The sequence below is a fragment of the Polypterus senegalus genome, chromosome 8 (assembly GCF_016835505.1).
Source record: "Polypterus senegalus isolate Bchr_013 chromosome 8, ASM1683550v1, whole genome shotgun sequence".
Lineage (NCBI taxonomy): Eukaryota > Metazoa > Chordata > Cladistia > Polypteriformes > Polypteridae > Polypterus > Polypterus senegalus.
In genome coordinates this window covers 167,588,982-167,605,411 of record NC_053161.1, presented here as the reverse complement: position 1 = coordinate 167,605,411, position 16,430 = coordinate 167,588,982, and the positions used below count along the sequence as shown (strand labels likewise).

Here is a 16,430-nt window from a genome sequence, read left to right as displayed (position 1 = left end):
GGGCTTATCCCCTTGAGTTTTCTCTTCAGCATATAGAAGGACTGCTTAATTGGATTGAAATTGAATGACTGACTTGGTCATTCAAGGATTTTCCATTTTTTAGCTTTGAAAAACTCCTTTTTTTGCCTGAGTAGTATGTTTGGATCAATATCAGCTTGTAGGATAAAGTCCAATAAGTTTGAAGGTATTTATTGGACCTTGAGAAAGTGTTGTGTGAACAAAATGTATGCAAATCCTCTTAAATGAAAGTCTGAAATGTGCACTTTAATATTGCTTGAATTGTTTGATTTATAATTTTAAACTGGGAGAAAAGCAAGGAAAAAAATGTGTCTTTGTCCAAAACATTACAGAAAGCACTGTATATATGGTACTTCTTACTTCACTTGGGAAGCCCATTCATCCTACCCCAAAATATGTGATTTCAACCACACACTTTCTTTTAATTGTATGTTCACGAAAGAAAAGACAAACATTCAATGCTGTAATAATCAAATTACCTTCATTCAGGCCGATATACAGATATCAATGCATCAGTATTCCAGAATACAGAAAAAAAATCAAAGTAAAAAAAAAAGAAAAAAATTTACGAATAAAACTAGAAATATACACAACTGTGGGGAATTATTTTGGAAGTAATGTGCTTTACATACAGTAGATTTTTTTTTTTTTAAACAATAGTTATTTTATTTAAGTAAAAAATACCTGTGTTGCTTTAAAATAAAACATTATTATTGATGCAACACAAAAGTAACAATGTTTGTAATGCATTCCGTTTTCTAATAATTTACCATATCATGTATTTTGTTTATAACTATTAGGTGATGTAACCAAGTGATAGTCCACAAGCCTGGGTGGGCCAGCAAAGTTGTCCATCTAGATTGTCACTTCCTACAAGGTTGTGTTTTCTTCTCCAACACATACTGTACCCGTGTACCAAGGCAGAGGATGATGCTTTTCTGAAGCCTAACCTTCTGAAAGAATTGTTTCCTACATTCAGAAAACCAATATGGCGTCTCTCCGGTGTGAATTCTTTAGTGGTTCTGAAGACTACTCTTTTGGCAGAATTGTTTGCCACATTCAGAACAATAGAGTTTCTCTCCTGTGTGAATCCTCTGATGAACCTGAAGATGACATCTTTTTGTAAACTGTCACAATCAGAAGAGCAATACAGCATCTCTCCTGTATGAATTATTTTGTGGTCCATTAAGTGGCTTGTTTTTCTAAACTATTTACCACATTCAGAACATGCCTTGCCTCCTGTGTGAATTTTTTTGCGACTCCCAAAATAGCCTGCCCCTGAAAACAGTTTGCCACATTCAGCACAGCAATATGGCTTCTCTCCTGTGTGAATACGTTTGTGACTTCGAAAATAGTCTGCTCGTGAAAACAGTTTGCCACATTCAGCACAGCAATATGGCTTCTCTCCTGTGTGAATGCTTGTGTGGCTTTCAAAGTAGTCTGCTCGTGAAAACAGTTTGCCACATTCAGAACAGTAATATGGCTTCTCGCCTGTGTGAATGCGGTTGTGGATCTGAAGACTATGCTTGTGACTGAATCGTTTTCCACATTCAGGACAACAATATGGCTTCTCTCCTGTGTGAATTCTTCTGTGGCTCTCCAAGTAGTCTGCTCGTGAAAACAGTTTACCACATTCAGAACAGCAATATGGCTTCTCCCCTGTGTGAATTCTTGTGTGCCTCTTAAGGTGGCCTCTTTGTGAAAACTGCTTGCCACAGTAGGAACAGCAGTGAGGTTTGCCTCCTGTAAATAAAAGGGGGGGGAAAAAAGATTATTTTCAATCAACTATTTTAGTATTGACATTAAGTCACAATGTTAAATAAATGCTGGATGAAATTAGAAACAATCTTTGATTAGAATAAGCAATTGTAAAACATGAGTTTTACTTCTGTGTTACAACATGAGCACAACTAATGTAAAACAGAAGCTGAAACAGTAGACGTGATAAACACAACTGAAAGATTACTGGACAAATTTTGTTAACTACATTACAGAACTGTATTGTCATCATACTCTCAAAATATTTAAAATGAGATAATTTTGGATTAATAGAAGAAAAAAGTGATAATCTTTAGCAGTTAGAGTACTGAAGAGTTTAATTGATAAATGTCTCTTTAATAGTCAGAATTTCCTGCAACATTTTTTCAGTTAAACTAATAAGTTAATGGACTGTGAAATGTGTATGAATACTAGTTGTTTAAATCACATTAACAAAGTGACATATTAGTGCAGAGGCCTACAAGTGGAACATCGATACAGGAGAAAACAAAAAAAAAAATTAGAAGATGAGAAAGTCTGGAATCAGAGCAGTTATTTGTGTGTTCCCTAGATGGGGAGTGCTAGGTGAAACCAGGACTGGTCACGTTTCTGACACAACAGTGTGGACTCTATGGTCTAAGGATGAGCCAAGAAAATGAGGACACAAACATACACATACAAAGAGTTAGGAAAAGGTGGTGCAAAGTGTTTCAGTGCTTTATTTTAAACCCAACAAGGTGCAAAAATAGTGCAGTGTTATTTCTTTAACAAACAAATAACTAATCCATGGAAGAAAGATGTTGAAACAGTAAACATGTAATAAACACAATGGAAACATTAGTGGACACAGATCACTGAGGAGGTTAATAAACTCCATAAATCCTCCATTAAAACTAGGTTAAAAATCATGGCAGAGAAACCATTTTGTAAAAACTCATTAGCCCTGATGTATCTTAAAAATTGATACCTCCTCTGCTTACCCAAGATGGGATCCTGCAGCCAGCAGAGACCACCAAGTGACAGGTACAGCCAGTCTTTAAAATCCAGGTTTGGGTCCCCGATGCTATCACAGGCTCCCAGTGGAGATTCTGCATGGAGTCTTGCTCCACCGATTTCTGCTGCCACTCCTTGGCTTTAACAAGGCAGCCCTCTTGAGCAAAACAGCAGCAAGGTGATTCTTCAGATTGAATGAAGCCAATATTTAGACAACATGGTAGGCAGAGGCACTGTTTATTAATGTGCCAAAAATTGATGCCATCCTGAATTGTCCTGGTCTGAAGAACAAGAAGCAGATTCAGCTTTCTTAGGATTTCTTCAGCACCCTTGTTGGATCTTAATACGATGACTTGAAACAAGTCCTTACATCAGCATCTGTATAGATAACTCCCCACTTTCTCTTCTTTTATCTTACAGGCTGATGCTTCGGATACAGGTCTTGGTGCCGGTGCCACCAAAGCAGTGACTGTGTTGAACACCCCATCATGTTCCTGAGCCATAAACTACTAGATAAGGAAAACCAGGTATGTGGCGGTGCAAAGGGAAGCCTTGGTGATTAAATGGGCTATTAACAGTTTGTGTTACTATCTCCCAAGACACGAGTTCACTCTGGTAATGGACCATGCTCCCCTACAGTGAATGGCACTTCCCAAGGAGTTGAAGCCTTACATGACCAGGTAGTTCTTGGATCTGCAACCTTTACAGTTCAAAGTCCATTATTAAGGTTCTCTTCATGCCAATGCTCTATTCTTGTTTCACGACCTCAAGGATTGGAATGCCCCTACCCAATGGGGCTTTGGGTCCTGTCACACACGTATGCATAGGAGACAGTTTAAGGGCTCAGATATTGGTAATTTCATGCTGGAAAGCAAAAGGGGACTGTTAACTAATGCTTTTTCTCCTCCTCCTCAGACCGGACGACGATTGATGATGACATCTAGAATCACTTCCGGTGTCCGCCTGCCTGGACTCACTTCTACCTCACAGAAGCCTTTAAGAACGGAAGTTCTGCCATCTTAAGACAGTCTATTTAACTCGTGTCGTGATTCCTACCCCACCCCCTTTTTCAACATGCTACTATCTGCATTTTTACTTATAATATATGGGGTTTGTCTTTGGCTGCCTCAAAGATCTGTAATCTCTTTCACCTCTTTGTTACAATAATATAATTTTCCTAGTTCTGAACCGCAATCTGATTGTTTAGGTGGTTACCTAACAGGTAACACTTGTGGTTGGCTGGCCAGATCCATTTTACAGTATCTATGATCTTCTCGCAACTGAGAGGACATGGCAGATGTTTGCTGACCATCTGACCAACCACAAGCATTACCTGTTAGGTAACCACCTAAACAATCAGATTGCGATTTAGACCCAAGAATGTAATACTCAGATCTTCACCCTGTCAAATAAGCAAACCAGCCGCTGTGGCACAACATCGAAGGGATATGCCTCAGGCACTGACTTCTGAGCTTCAATCCCTGTAAGGGGATATAGAGAGAGAGAGAGAGAGAGAGAGAGAGAGAGAGAGAGAGAGGCCACATTATTAGATACACCTTGCCGGGTTGGACCCCCTTTTTCTGTCGGAACTGCCATCATTTTTCGTGGCGTAGATTCAGCAAGATAGTGAAACATTTCTCAGGGATGTTGGTCCCTATTGACAGCATAGCATCACGCAGTTGCTGCACATCCATGATGTGAATCTCCCATTCCATCACATCCCAAAAGCGCTCTATTGGACTGAGATCTGGTGACGGTGGAAACCATTGAACTCATACAGTAAACACCTTATCCTGTTAAAAAAAAAAAAACAGATTGAGATGATGTGAGCTTTGGGACATGGCACATTTTCCAGCTGGAAGTAACCATCAGAAGATGGGTATACTGCTGTCATAAAGGTATGGACATGGTCACCAACAATACTGACGTAGGCTGTGACATTTAAAATGATGCTCAGTTGGTACTAAGGGGGACAAAGTGTGCCAAGAAAATATGCTCCAGACCATTGTACCACCACCAGCCTGAACCATTAAAATACAAGGCGGGATGGGTCCATGCTTTCATGTTGTTGTTGGCAAATTCTGACTATCATCTGAATGTTGAAGCAGAAATCTAGACTTATCAGACCAGGCAAATATTTCCAGTCCTCTGTTGTCCGATTTTAATGAGCCCATGTGAATTAAATGTCTCAGTTGCCTGTCTGTAGCTGACAGGAGAGGCACCCAGTGTGGTCTCTTGCTGTTGTTGCCCATCTGCTTCAAGGTTCGATGTGTTGTACATTCAGAGATGCTCTTCTGCATAACTCGATTGTAACAAGTGGTTATTTGAGTTACTGTTGCCTTCCTATCAGCTCAACAAGGCATTTTCACCCAGATAACTGCTGCTCACAGGATAATTTTCCCATTCCATGTAAACCCTAGAGATGGTTGCGTGTGGAAATCCAAGCAGATCAGCAGTTTCTGAAATACTCAGACCAACATGTATGGCAGAAACAACCATTCCATGTTCAAAGTCACTTAAATCACATTTCCTTCCCATTCCGATGCTCAGTTTGAACTTCAGCAAGTCATCGTCAAAATGTCTACACACCTAACTGCATTTAATTGACTGATTAGATATTAGCGTTAACAAGCAGTTAAACAGGTGTACCTAATAAATTGGCATGTAATCATTTTAAATCAAAAGCAGCTTATTTAATTCAAAGCCATTTTCCACCAGCATGCACAAAGTACAGTACATTAAGTTCATAATACCAATGCACACATGATAAAAGGCAAAATATGTACTACAATGAAGTCATAATGAAAAAGAACAAAGTACAATATTTTTCCTAAAACTACTGCCAAGTTGTTTTTTTTTTTTGTTCAGAAGATGGTAGAAAGAACCGAGGGCACTGTGCTTGAGTGAGAAAAGGGAATTAGTAACTTTTACCGTTTCATGTCAGTAGGCATTCATCAAATTCATTTATGATGTGGCAGATCTAATTGCAGATTTCATTCCCAAATTTTAAAATTCTAGCTGAAAAACTTACAGAAATTATTCATACATATCCAATAAAAATGTACCAAACCCTGTTTCATAATTTATGGATTGGCACCAAAACTGGGAATAACAGCATCATCAATTAAGATGGGACCCAATTAAAAGATGTGCGAGACAAAAATCTGCAAAGCCAATGGACCCCTAAGACTGAACTTGACCACCACCAACCTAACGCATCTGGTTTCTTTTCAATTTTATCACTGCCTTCCAGCAGAATGTACCAGATGCATCTGTATACATCAAAAATAGACTGGATTCAAGATTGTTAGCTAAAAATGCATATTCAACAGAGAAAACCAGTTTCAGGAGGTCTGCACCAGGGATCTTACCTTTAGATCTGGTTATGGATGTGTTGAGTCATAGGATAAAAGATCCACCCCCAGTGCTGATGGCTTTGTGTTGTGTAGCACCAGAAAAGATGAAGTGTAGAGGAAGTTGGAAGAATGGAGAAAAGTTTTGGAAGATAGAGCTCTGAAGATAATTAAAATAAAGAATATATGAGGTTTAATGGCGGCATGGTGGCGCAGTGGTAGCCCTGCTGCCTCGCAGTTAGGAGACCCTGGTTCGCTTCCCGGGTCCTCCCTGTGTGGAGTTTGCATGTTCTCTCTGTGTCTGCGTGGGTTTCCTCCAGGTACTCCGATTTCCTCTCACAGTCCAAAGACTTGCAGGTTAGGTGCATTGGCGATTCTAAATTGCCCCTAGTGTGCGCTTGGGGGGTGTGTGTGCACACCCTGCAGTGGGCTGGCACCCTGCCTGGGGTTTGTTTCCTGCCTTGTGCCCGGTGGTGTTGGCTGGGATTGGCTCCAGCAGATCCCTGTGACCCTGTAGTTAGGATATAGCGGGTTGGATAATGAATGGATGGAGGAGGTTTAATGATAATCAATTTAGGATACACGGAGTGCTATTGATACATTTAAATATCTAGGGTCAGTGGTAGCCCAAGATGGAGAGTAAGTTGCATAGATAACCAAAGAATGCAGTGTGGATGGAACAACTGGAAGAAGGTATCAGGAGTATTGTACCATCAACGGGGTAAAGTTAAAGGTCAGGTTTTTAAGACAGTAATAAAACCACCATTGGTGTATGGAGCAAAAACATGAGCAGTGAAAGGAGTGCAGGAGAAGTTGGATGTAGAAGAAATGAGAATGTTGAGATGGAAGTGTGGAGTTACAAAGCAGGACAGAAGAAATGAGACTATCAGAGGTACAACAAAAGTGGGAGAGAAATCTAAGAAAAGTACTGGAAAGTAGGTTTAAGTTCTATAGATATGTGATGATGGAGAGACAATATGTAGATCAAAGAGTGATGGGGATGGAAGTGCAAGGAAAGAGAAAGTGAAATAGGCCAAAGTGGGAGGTGGATGGATCAAGTTAAAGAAGATCTAAAGGAAAAGGGTCTGAACAGGGAGGAGGTGCAAGACCGTGCTGTATGGAGGTTGATCAAACATACCGACCCCTACAAGTAAGGGGGAAAAGAGTAAGAAGAAGATTACAATTACATCTAAAATGTGTGATTTGGACACCAAAATACTGACTGTCCAGGTTATCTGCCTAGGGAGATGAGTCACATCATCCCAATTAATGTTTCACTTTGTCACAAATGCTCTAACGAGGAATTCTTCTGGCCCTATAACAACAGGCACTATTAATATGTACCGACTTCAAACATAAGACTTTGGAAGGAGGAATGATAAACTTCCTTCAGTGTGGAGAGAAAAAGTTGGACCTGCTGTATTCGGATGTTGAATATGCCTTTATATGTAAATTTTCGCACTTATGGGGCAGATGTAACCACACTGTAGAGTGTAAATTTGCAATAGTAAATTTCACCAGAAGTACACACAAAGTTAAGGGCCAGGGAGACAAAGAGCTTTACCTTTGTGATGTGTAGAGGAGCCTTGGGGCCGTGTGGACATTTCAGAGAAGGTCTTACCTCAGGCGAGTGGGCGGCAAACATTTCGGGGATATATCCAGGGAAAAGCACTTGTGACTTAAATCATACCACATTATAGTCAAATAAACAGGAACAAGACCCCAAACTGTGGTAGTGCAATACGTAAAATAGAATTTACAGTAAAATACTGTATTTTGCAAAAATTAATCAAATGGCATGTCACTTTCAGTAATTGTTCCACTGACACACAAAAAATGTATTTAGCTCCTGTCTAGAAGAGTTTTTCTTCTTTACGTCTGTATATAGATGGTGACAAAAAAATCCAGTGACGGGCTATGGAGGAGCTTCAGTCTATATTCCAATATTTCAAATTAACATTAAGAAAAATAACATTAGACACCCTACCTTTTATCATTGCAGACCAGTTTAAATGCCTAGGGGTAAATATCACAAGTAAACATAAAGCTCTCTATCAACAAAATTTCACCGTCTGTATGGAAAAAAATTAAGCAAGACTTGCATAGATGGTCAACCCTTCACCTCACTTTAGCTGGAAGAATTAACGTTGTTAAGATGAATGTGCTTCCTAAGCTTCTTTTTTTATTTCAAAACATTCCAATATACAGCAATAATATTTTTAAGCAATTAGAATCAACGATAACCTCATTTATTTGGAACTCAAAACATCCATGTATCCAAAGAGTGACCCTACAAAGACCCAAGACAGAAGGTGGCATGGTTCTACCTAATTTTCAGTTTTATTACTGGGCAGCAAACATACAAGCTATAAAAACCTGGATACAAATAGATGAACATACACAGGCCTGGTCCGCAACAGAAATAAAATCCTGCAATACTTCTTTATATTCTCTGCTTTGTGCCCCAATAAATGCAAGTCATCAGCAATATACTGATAACCCAATTGTGCTTCACTCATTTAGTATATGGAACCAATGTAGAAAGCATTTTAAGATGAAGAAGCTTTTATCTGTGGTACCTCTACAAGAGAACCACATCTTTCAACCCTCGCAAACATATGCAGTTTTTAATATCTGGAAAAGATTTGGGATTAAATTGCTTAGAGATCTTTATATAGACAACATCTTTGCATCCTATGAACAATTACATTCCAAATTTAACTTTCCAGCTACACATTTCTTTCACCATCTTCAAATTAGGAACTTTGTTAAACAGAACCTGCCTGATTTTCCTCATCTTGCACCCTCGTCCATGCCAGAAAAAAATATTGCTCAATTTCAAGGAATGAGACACCATCTCAGCAATATATAAAATTATTTTACAGTCCCTGCCTTTCAAAGATCCAAGAGGACAATGGGAAAAAGATCTCACAATTAATATATCAGAAAAGGAGTGGAAAATAGCAATGCAGACTTCACTCGAGCTCCATTTGCATAAAGCATACAATTATTCAACTGAAAACTATACAATTGTGCACATCTGTCTCGCCTAAAATTGGCCAAAATGTATCCAGGGCAAGATCCAACCTGCGAATGCTGCAACGAAGTCCCAGCCACACTGCTTCACATGTTTTGGGCCTGCACCAAATTAACATCATTTTGGACCAAAATTTTTAATTACCTTTCAGACAGCCTTGGTGTGTCAATCCCTCCTAACCCATTAACTGCTGTGTTTGGTGTTCTTCCAGATGGGTTTAAAGTGGAGAAGGACAAACTGTGATTGCATTCACTACACTTTTGGCACGCCAGCCAATTTTGCTAAATTGGAAGACTCCTAAATCTCCTCTTTGAAGTTAGTGGGTAACTGATGTTTTATACTACAGTAATCCCTCCACGATTGCGGGGGTTGCATTCCAGAACCCCCCGCGATAGGTGAAAATCCGCGAAGTAGAAACCATATGTTTGTATGGTTATTTTTATATATTTTAAGCCCTTAGAAACTCTCCCACACTGTTTATAAATATTCTCCGCACAGTTATACAGTAAACCCTTGTTTATCACGGTTAATCCGCTTCAGACAGATAAATGAATTTCCACGAAGTAGGATTATTTATTTATAAATCTAATATTTTCGCAGTTAGAGCATAGAAAACCTGTTTACGACCTTCTAAATACGTTTTTTTAACATTATTAGAGCCCTCTAGACATGAAATAACACCCTTTAGTCAAAAGTTTAAACTGCGCTCCATGACAAGACAGAGATGACAGTTCTTTCTCACAATTAAAAGAATGCAAACATATCTTCCTCTTCAAAGGAGTGCGCCCGTCAGGAGCAGAGAAGGTCAGAGAGCGAGAGCGTGAGAAAAGTAAACAAGCAAAAATCAATAGGACTGTTGGGCTTTTAAGCATGGGAAGCACTGCGATAAAGCAGCCGCAATGAAGCGATCAATGTGAAGGTAGTCTTTCAGCATTTTTTGCAGGCGTGTCTGCGTCCGTATCTTCTAAGCAAACAGCCCCTCTGCTCACACCCCCTCCGTCAGAAGCAGAGAATGTCAGACAGAGAAAAGCAAACAATCAAAAATCAATAGGGGCTGTTAGAGCTTTGAAGTGTGCAAAGAACCACGGGAAGCATATCTTATATCATTGAGGAGTTTTATTTAATACGTAATACGCGCTCCGATTGGGTAGCTTCTCAGCCATCCACCAATAGCGTCCCTTGTATGAAATCAACTGAGCAAACAAACTGAGGAAGCATGTACCATAAATTAAAAGACCCATTGTTTGCGGAAATTCAAGAACCAGCAAAAAATCTGTGATATATATTTAGATATGCTTACATTTAAAATCCGCAATGGAGTGAAGCCGCGAAAGTCGAAGCGCGATATAGCAAGGGATCACTGTATTTGAAATTGGAAAATATCAAACATTCAGTTAAGAGGATCTGTACAGAATTTTTTTAAAACCTGGCAGGATCTAATCAATAATAAGCGCTTAAGGCACCGAGGAAGCAATTATCTCCGCATTCCTTTTTCTTCTCCATCCATCTCTATTGCCCTGTTAAACTAATCAATTTAAGTATGTTTACAAGCTTTAAGTTTTACCCCGTTGGCCATTCTCTCTCTCTCTCTCTCTCTCTCAGGGGTGGTGGTCGACTTGTTTTCAACCCTATTTTTTTTTTGTAAAAATTGATCTATTTGTATGGAATGATTACAATAAAATTAATTAAAAAAAAAACCACAACACACAACAACATTAAAGACTGGCAAATAACATGTTAGTATTTATCTCCAAGATAGGAGCAACATTTACTGCACTGGGATGGGTAGAAGTCGTCCACCCAGGGCATGTACTGATTTGTTTAGATTCAACACTTGCTCTTTCTAGTATTAAGTCAGTGAACTCCAAAATGTAGGCCTGATATATTACTAGACATAAAGCAACAGTTGTGGAAACTGAAGATTCTGGGCATCGCTGTTAATTTCCTATTCATGTACGCATTCTGGGAAATCGCGTAGCTGATAACTTGACTAAGCAGTCTCTTAGTAATAAAAAGTATACATGTAACAGTAACACTGAATAAGGGGAAGTAAAAGCCTTAATAAAAACAGAGCTAGGATAATAAAGGACGGCATCTACAGTCATATGAAAAAGTTTGGGAACCCCTCTCAGCCTGCATGATAATTTACTTTCAACAAAAAAAACAGTGGTAGGTCTTTCATTTCCTAGGAACATCTGAGCACTGGGGTGTTTTCCGAACAAAGATTTATTTTTAGTGAAGCAGCATTTAGCTGTATGAAATTAAATCAAATGTGAAAAAGTGGCTGTGCAAAAATGTGGGTCCCCTTGTAATTTTGCTGATTTGAATGCCTGTCACTGCTCAATGCTGATTACTTGCCAACACCAAATTGGTTGGATTAGCTCATTAAGCCGTGAACTTCATAGACAGGTGTGTCCAATCATGAGTGGTAAAGGTATTTTTAAGGTGGTCAATTGCAAGTTGTGCTTCCCTTTGACTCTCCTCTGAAGAATGACAGCATGGGATCCTCAAAGCAACTCTCCAAAGATCTGAAAAAGATTGTTCAGTAACATGGTTTAGGAGAAGGCTACAAAAAGCTATCTCAGAGGTTTAAACTGTCAGTTTCAACTGTAAGAAATGGAATCAGGAAATGGAAGGCCACAGGCACAATTGCTGTTAAACCCAGCAGGTCTGGCAGGCCAAGAAAAATACAGGAGCAGCATATGTGCAGGATTGTGAGAATAGTTACAGACAACCCACAGATCACCTCCAAAGACCTGCAAGAACATCTTGCTGCAGATGGTGTATCTGTACATCGTTCTACAATTCAGTACAATTTGCACAAAGAACATCTGTATGGCAGGGTGATGAGTAAGAAGCCCTTTCTGCACTCACACCACAAACGCTCATATAGACAAGCCAGATTCATTTTGGAACAAAGTGCTTTGGTCTGATGAGACAAAAATTTAGTTATTTGGTCATAATAAAAAGAGCTTTGCATGGCGGAAGAACACCACTGCATTCCAAGAAAAACACCTGATAGCTATTGTCAAATTTGGTGGAGGTTCCATCATGCTGTGGGGCTGTGTGGCTAATTCAGGGACTGGGGCCCTTGTTAAAGTTGAGGGTCGGATGAATTCAACCCAATATCAACAAATTCTTCAGGATAATGTTCAAGCATCAGTCACAAAGTTGAAGTTACACAGGGGTTAAATATTCCAACAAGACAATGAACCAAAACAGTTCAAAATCTACAAAGGCATTCATGCAGAGGGAGAAGTACAATGTTCTGGAATGGTTGTCACAGTCCCCTGACTTGAATATCATCGAAAATCTACGGGATGATTTGAAGCAGGCTCTCCATGCTCGGCTACCATTAAATTTAACTGAACTGGAGAGATTTTGTATGGAAAAATGGTCAAAAATACCTCCATCCAGAATCCAGACACTCAAAGGCTATAGGAAACTAGAGGCTGTTATATTTGCAAAAGGAGGCTCAACTAAGTATTGATGTAATATCTCTGTTGGGGTACCCAAATTTATGCACCGGTCCAATTTTGTTAGGATGCATATTTCATAGTTTCTGTTAATCCAATAAACTTAATTTCACTGTTGAAATACTACTGTTTCCATAAGGCATGTCGTATATTAAAAGAAAATTGCTACTTTGAAAGCTCAGCCAATGATAAACGAAAATCCAAAGAATTAAGAGGGGTTCACAAACTTTTTTATATGACTGTATATGAGAAAGAGCAAAGGAGAAGGTAGAAATAGGAGGTAGTCATAATCACATGTTTACATCTTGGGCACACAGAGTTAAACTTTTCACTGTATAGAATTAAAGAAAAACACACACACACACACACACGACACAGGGATATGCCTGCATATGACTGCAAAGTGAATCGTAGAGCGTAAGACAACAAGGGCAACCATTAAGGAGGATATCAGGGAGGCTAAAAGACAGTTGGAGAGGAATATAGCAGATAAGGCGAAAGGAGATCCCCAAGACATTTTTTCAGTATTTCAGTAGTAAAAGGACAGTCAAAAAGGAGGTCAAGTGCATCAGAAATAGTAATGGGGAATTAAAAAGATACAATGAAATAGTGGATGCCCTAAACTTACATTTTTCTGAAATCTTCACAAGGGGTGCAGTGGATAACCTCCCAGAGGTAAACAGGACTACTAAGGAGGTACTGAGGGATTTGGAAATTAGAGGGAGATGTGCTGTTCTGATTAAATAGGTTGAAATCAAACAAATCACCAGGACCAGATAATATTTACCCTCGAGTTCTTAAGAAGGCTAGGGAGTACATACTGTATCTAAACCCTCGACATTTTTAGGAAGTCACTGCACACTGGAGGGATTCCGAAAGACTGGAAAATGGCAAATATCCCATTATATAAAAGGGTGACAGGGCAGATCCAAGCAACTATAGGCCAGTAAGCTTAACATGCATCACAGGAAAATTAATGGAAGGAATTAAAGATAAGATTGAGCAACTCCTGGCAAGGACAGGAGTTATTCTGAACAGTCAGTATGGGTCAGAAGAGGGAGGTCGTGTTTTACTAACATGCTGGAATTCTATGAGGAGGCAACAAAGGGATACAATCAAAGTGGAGAATGTGATATTTATCTGGACTTTCAGAAAGCATTTGATAAGGTGCCACATGAATAAATATATATATATATATATATATATATATATATATATATAATATATATATATATATATATAAAAATAAATAAAATGATTTAGATAGGAATATAAGTAACAAGCTGGTTAAGTTTGCAGATGATACCAAGACAGGTGGATTAGCAGATAATTTTGAATCCATTATATCATTACAGAAAGACTTGGATAGCATACAGCCTTGGGTAGATGAAATTTAATATCAGTAAATGTAAAGTATTACACACAGGAAGTAAACTTGTTAGGTTTGAATACACAATGGACGGCTGGAAAATTGAGAGTACACCTTATGAGAAGGATTTAGGAGTCAGTGGACGCTAAGCTATCGACTTCCCGACAGTGTTCAGAAGCCATTAAGGCAGCTAACAGAATGTCAGGTTATATTGCACCTTGGTGTGTGGAGTACAAGTCACAGGAGGTTCTGCTCAACCTTTATAATGCACTGGTGAGGCCTCATCTGGAGTCCTGTGTGCAGTTTGGGTCTCCAGGCTACAAAAAGGACATCATAGAGCTAGAAAAAGGTTCAGAGAAGAGCAACTAGGCTGATTGAGGGCTACAGGGGTTGAATTATGAGGAAAGATTAAAAGAGCTGAGCCTTTACAGAAAATCAAGAGGTGACATCATTGAAGTGTTTAAAATTATGAAGGGAATTAGTCCGGTGAATTGAGACTGTTATTTTAAAATGAGTTCATCAAGAACACGGGGACACAGTTGGAAACTTAAGGGTAAATTTCACACAAACATTGCTTTTCCTGAAACATACATTACTGCAGTGCACTACATAAAAAAGGGGCAAAGAACACATCTGTTTGAAACAATGAAATCTATGAGATAGGAGATTACAATGGAAAGTATACTAGGACAGTGTTGGCAATTTAGTGCCTCAAAATGCTTATATTTGATATTATGGGACTTTGTTTTCCAGAATGCTTGAGGGGATAGGTTAAAGAACTGGGTGGATATTTTCTCATGTACCCAGTAGGCCAGTTGACATGTGCACAGTTTTTGTAACAGAAGAGCAAAACCTGATACTGAAGGACATGAATGTAGGAGAAATTAAACTTATTTGGGTGTTTTAAGCCAATGAACCAAATCAGAACAAATGCAAGCTACTGAACCAATAAGAGTAAGCAATAATTCAGCACTGCCACGCAAACTATGTTATTCATACAAATGACTCTCTGTCCATGTTCTGTAACAGCCTCTACTCAGGTCCCATCCCTTTGCCAACAGCTATATTAGTGTGCTCCCTCTTCATGAGGAGGAATTAAACTCTCAATGAACAAACTTCCTCCTGTCTGCTTTGTGGCTCAAGGAGGTCCTAATTTACCACAAAAATTTCTTAATTTAATATACTTCCAATTTATTTCTTCCACAATGGTGACCTTCCAGGCTCGTCTGAAGTGACCACTACCACTCCAGGGGCCTCATGCATAACTCGCACTAAAACTTGGCATATGGACAAAACTGGAAGCGTGCGTATGCACAAAAAAATTCAGGTGCACTTCCACTCCATAAATCCTAGTCAGCGTGGAATGTAACACACGTGCACACACCTACCGCCCAACCCAGACACCTCCCAGAAGTCTGCATATTAAAATATCACCTTCCATTAAGTGTTTGCTTAAAAGAATGGCAAAAGCACGTGGGGGAAAAAAAAAAAAAAAGGTATCTCAGCAAATGCAAAGTGAAAGCAAGGAAAAATGCACTATTTTGTTGGCTTACGCAGTGGTATAAGCAACAAAGGCGTGGTGGACACAGTCAAAAGTTCAAGATCATAAAGTCACACAGTGCTGAAATAAAAAAAGTGGTCAGATATTAAAGTCGACATGAAAAGGCAAGTTGCAGTCCACCGTCTGTTTACTCCGTTTCAGACAATATTACAAAAGCTGACCCCCGTGCCTAGGACATGGTGATGGTGCTGCTTTGCATAGCACATCTTCAGGCTCTGGCTGCACACACTCCTCTGCCTCGGAAACCACTGGCTGACCATCTGGCTATATGCAGACGGACACTGTTCCGAGTCACAACATGCAATAGTGGATGCTGGAAGAGATGTGGATAATATCTTAAAGCATATATGGGCTGTATTATGCGATGTTGAGTAAAAATTAAATGAACTGCTAAAAACAAAAATGCTGCACTGGATTACCAGTTTTTATATTCTGCTAATTACATTCAAATGAAGTTGTCATGCTGTTTGATTTGGCTGATCATACAGTGGGTCGGGTTCATCATGCTCGCACCTGAAGAGATGCGGCAAGTCATGGGTGCCATATTATTCAGCACACTACATCGCAACACACATTCTGTCCATGACAGTGCAGCACATTAGAATGGAAATGCATACTATTTACATAAGTAAATTACTTCTTTGAAGGCACCTTTATAGTGCAGGATCGGCACAGAGTGCTACAACAGATCAATTCTATGCTATTTATCCTTAAAAGGACTGCTTGCCTCCTAGTTGGAAAAAAGTACCTGTGATTTTGTTGAGCTGACATTTTTATAGGCTCTCCAGCTATATGCCTGCCTAATATTTTGGCAAATCATCCCTGGCTAATGTAACTTGCCTAGCCCCATTGCAATAGCAATGTG

General features: G+C 39.3%; 1 protein-coding gene across 1 annotated transcript in view; it reads right to left on the bottom strand.

The window, feature by feature from the left end:
* Nucleotides 1-536: 536 nt before the first annotated feature.
* Nucleotides 537-16,430, bottom strand: part of LOC120534466 (gastrula zinc finger protein XlCGF7.1-like) — a 29,957-nt gene continuing 14,063 nt past the window's right edge. The window contains exon 3 of the mRNA XM_039762064.1: nucleotides 537-1,761. Within this exon, the coding sequence (XP_039617998.1) occupies nucleotides 1,226-1,761 (536 nt within the window). The 3' untranslated portion in view covers nucleotides 537-1,225. The remainder of the gene's footprint in view (nucleotides 1,762-16,430) is intronic.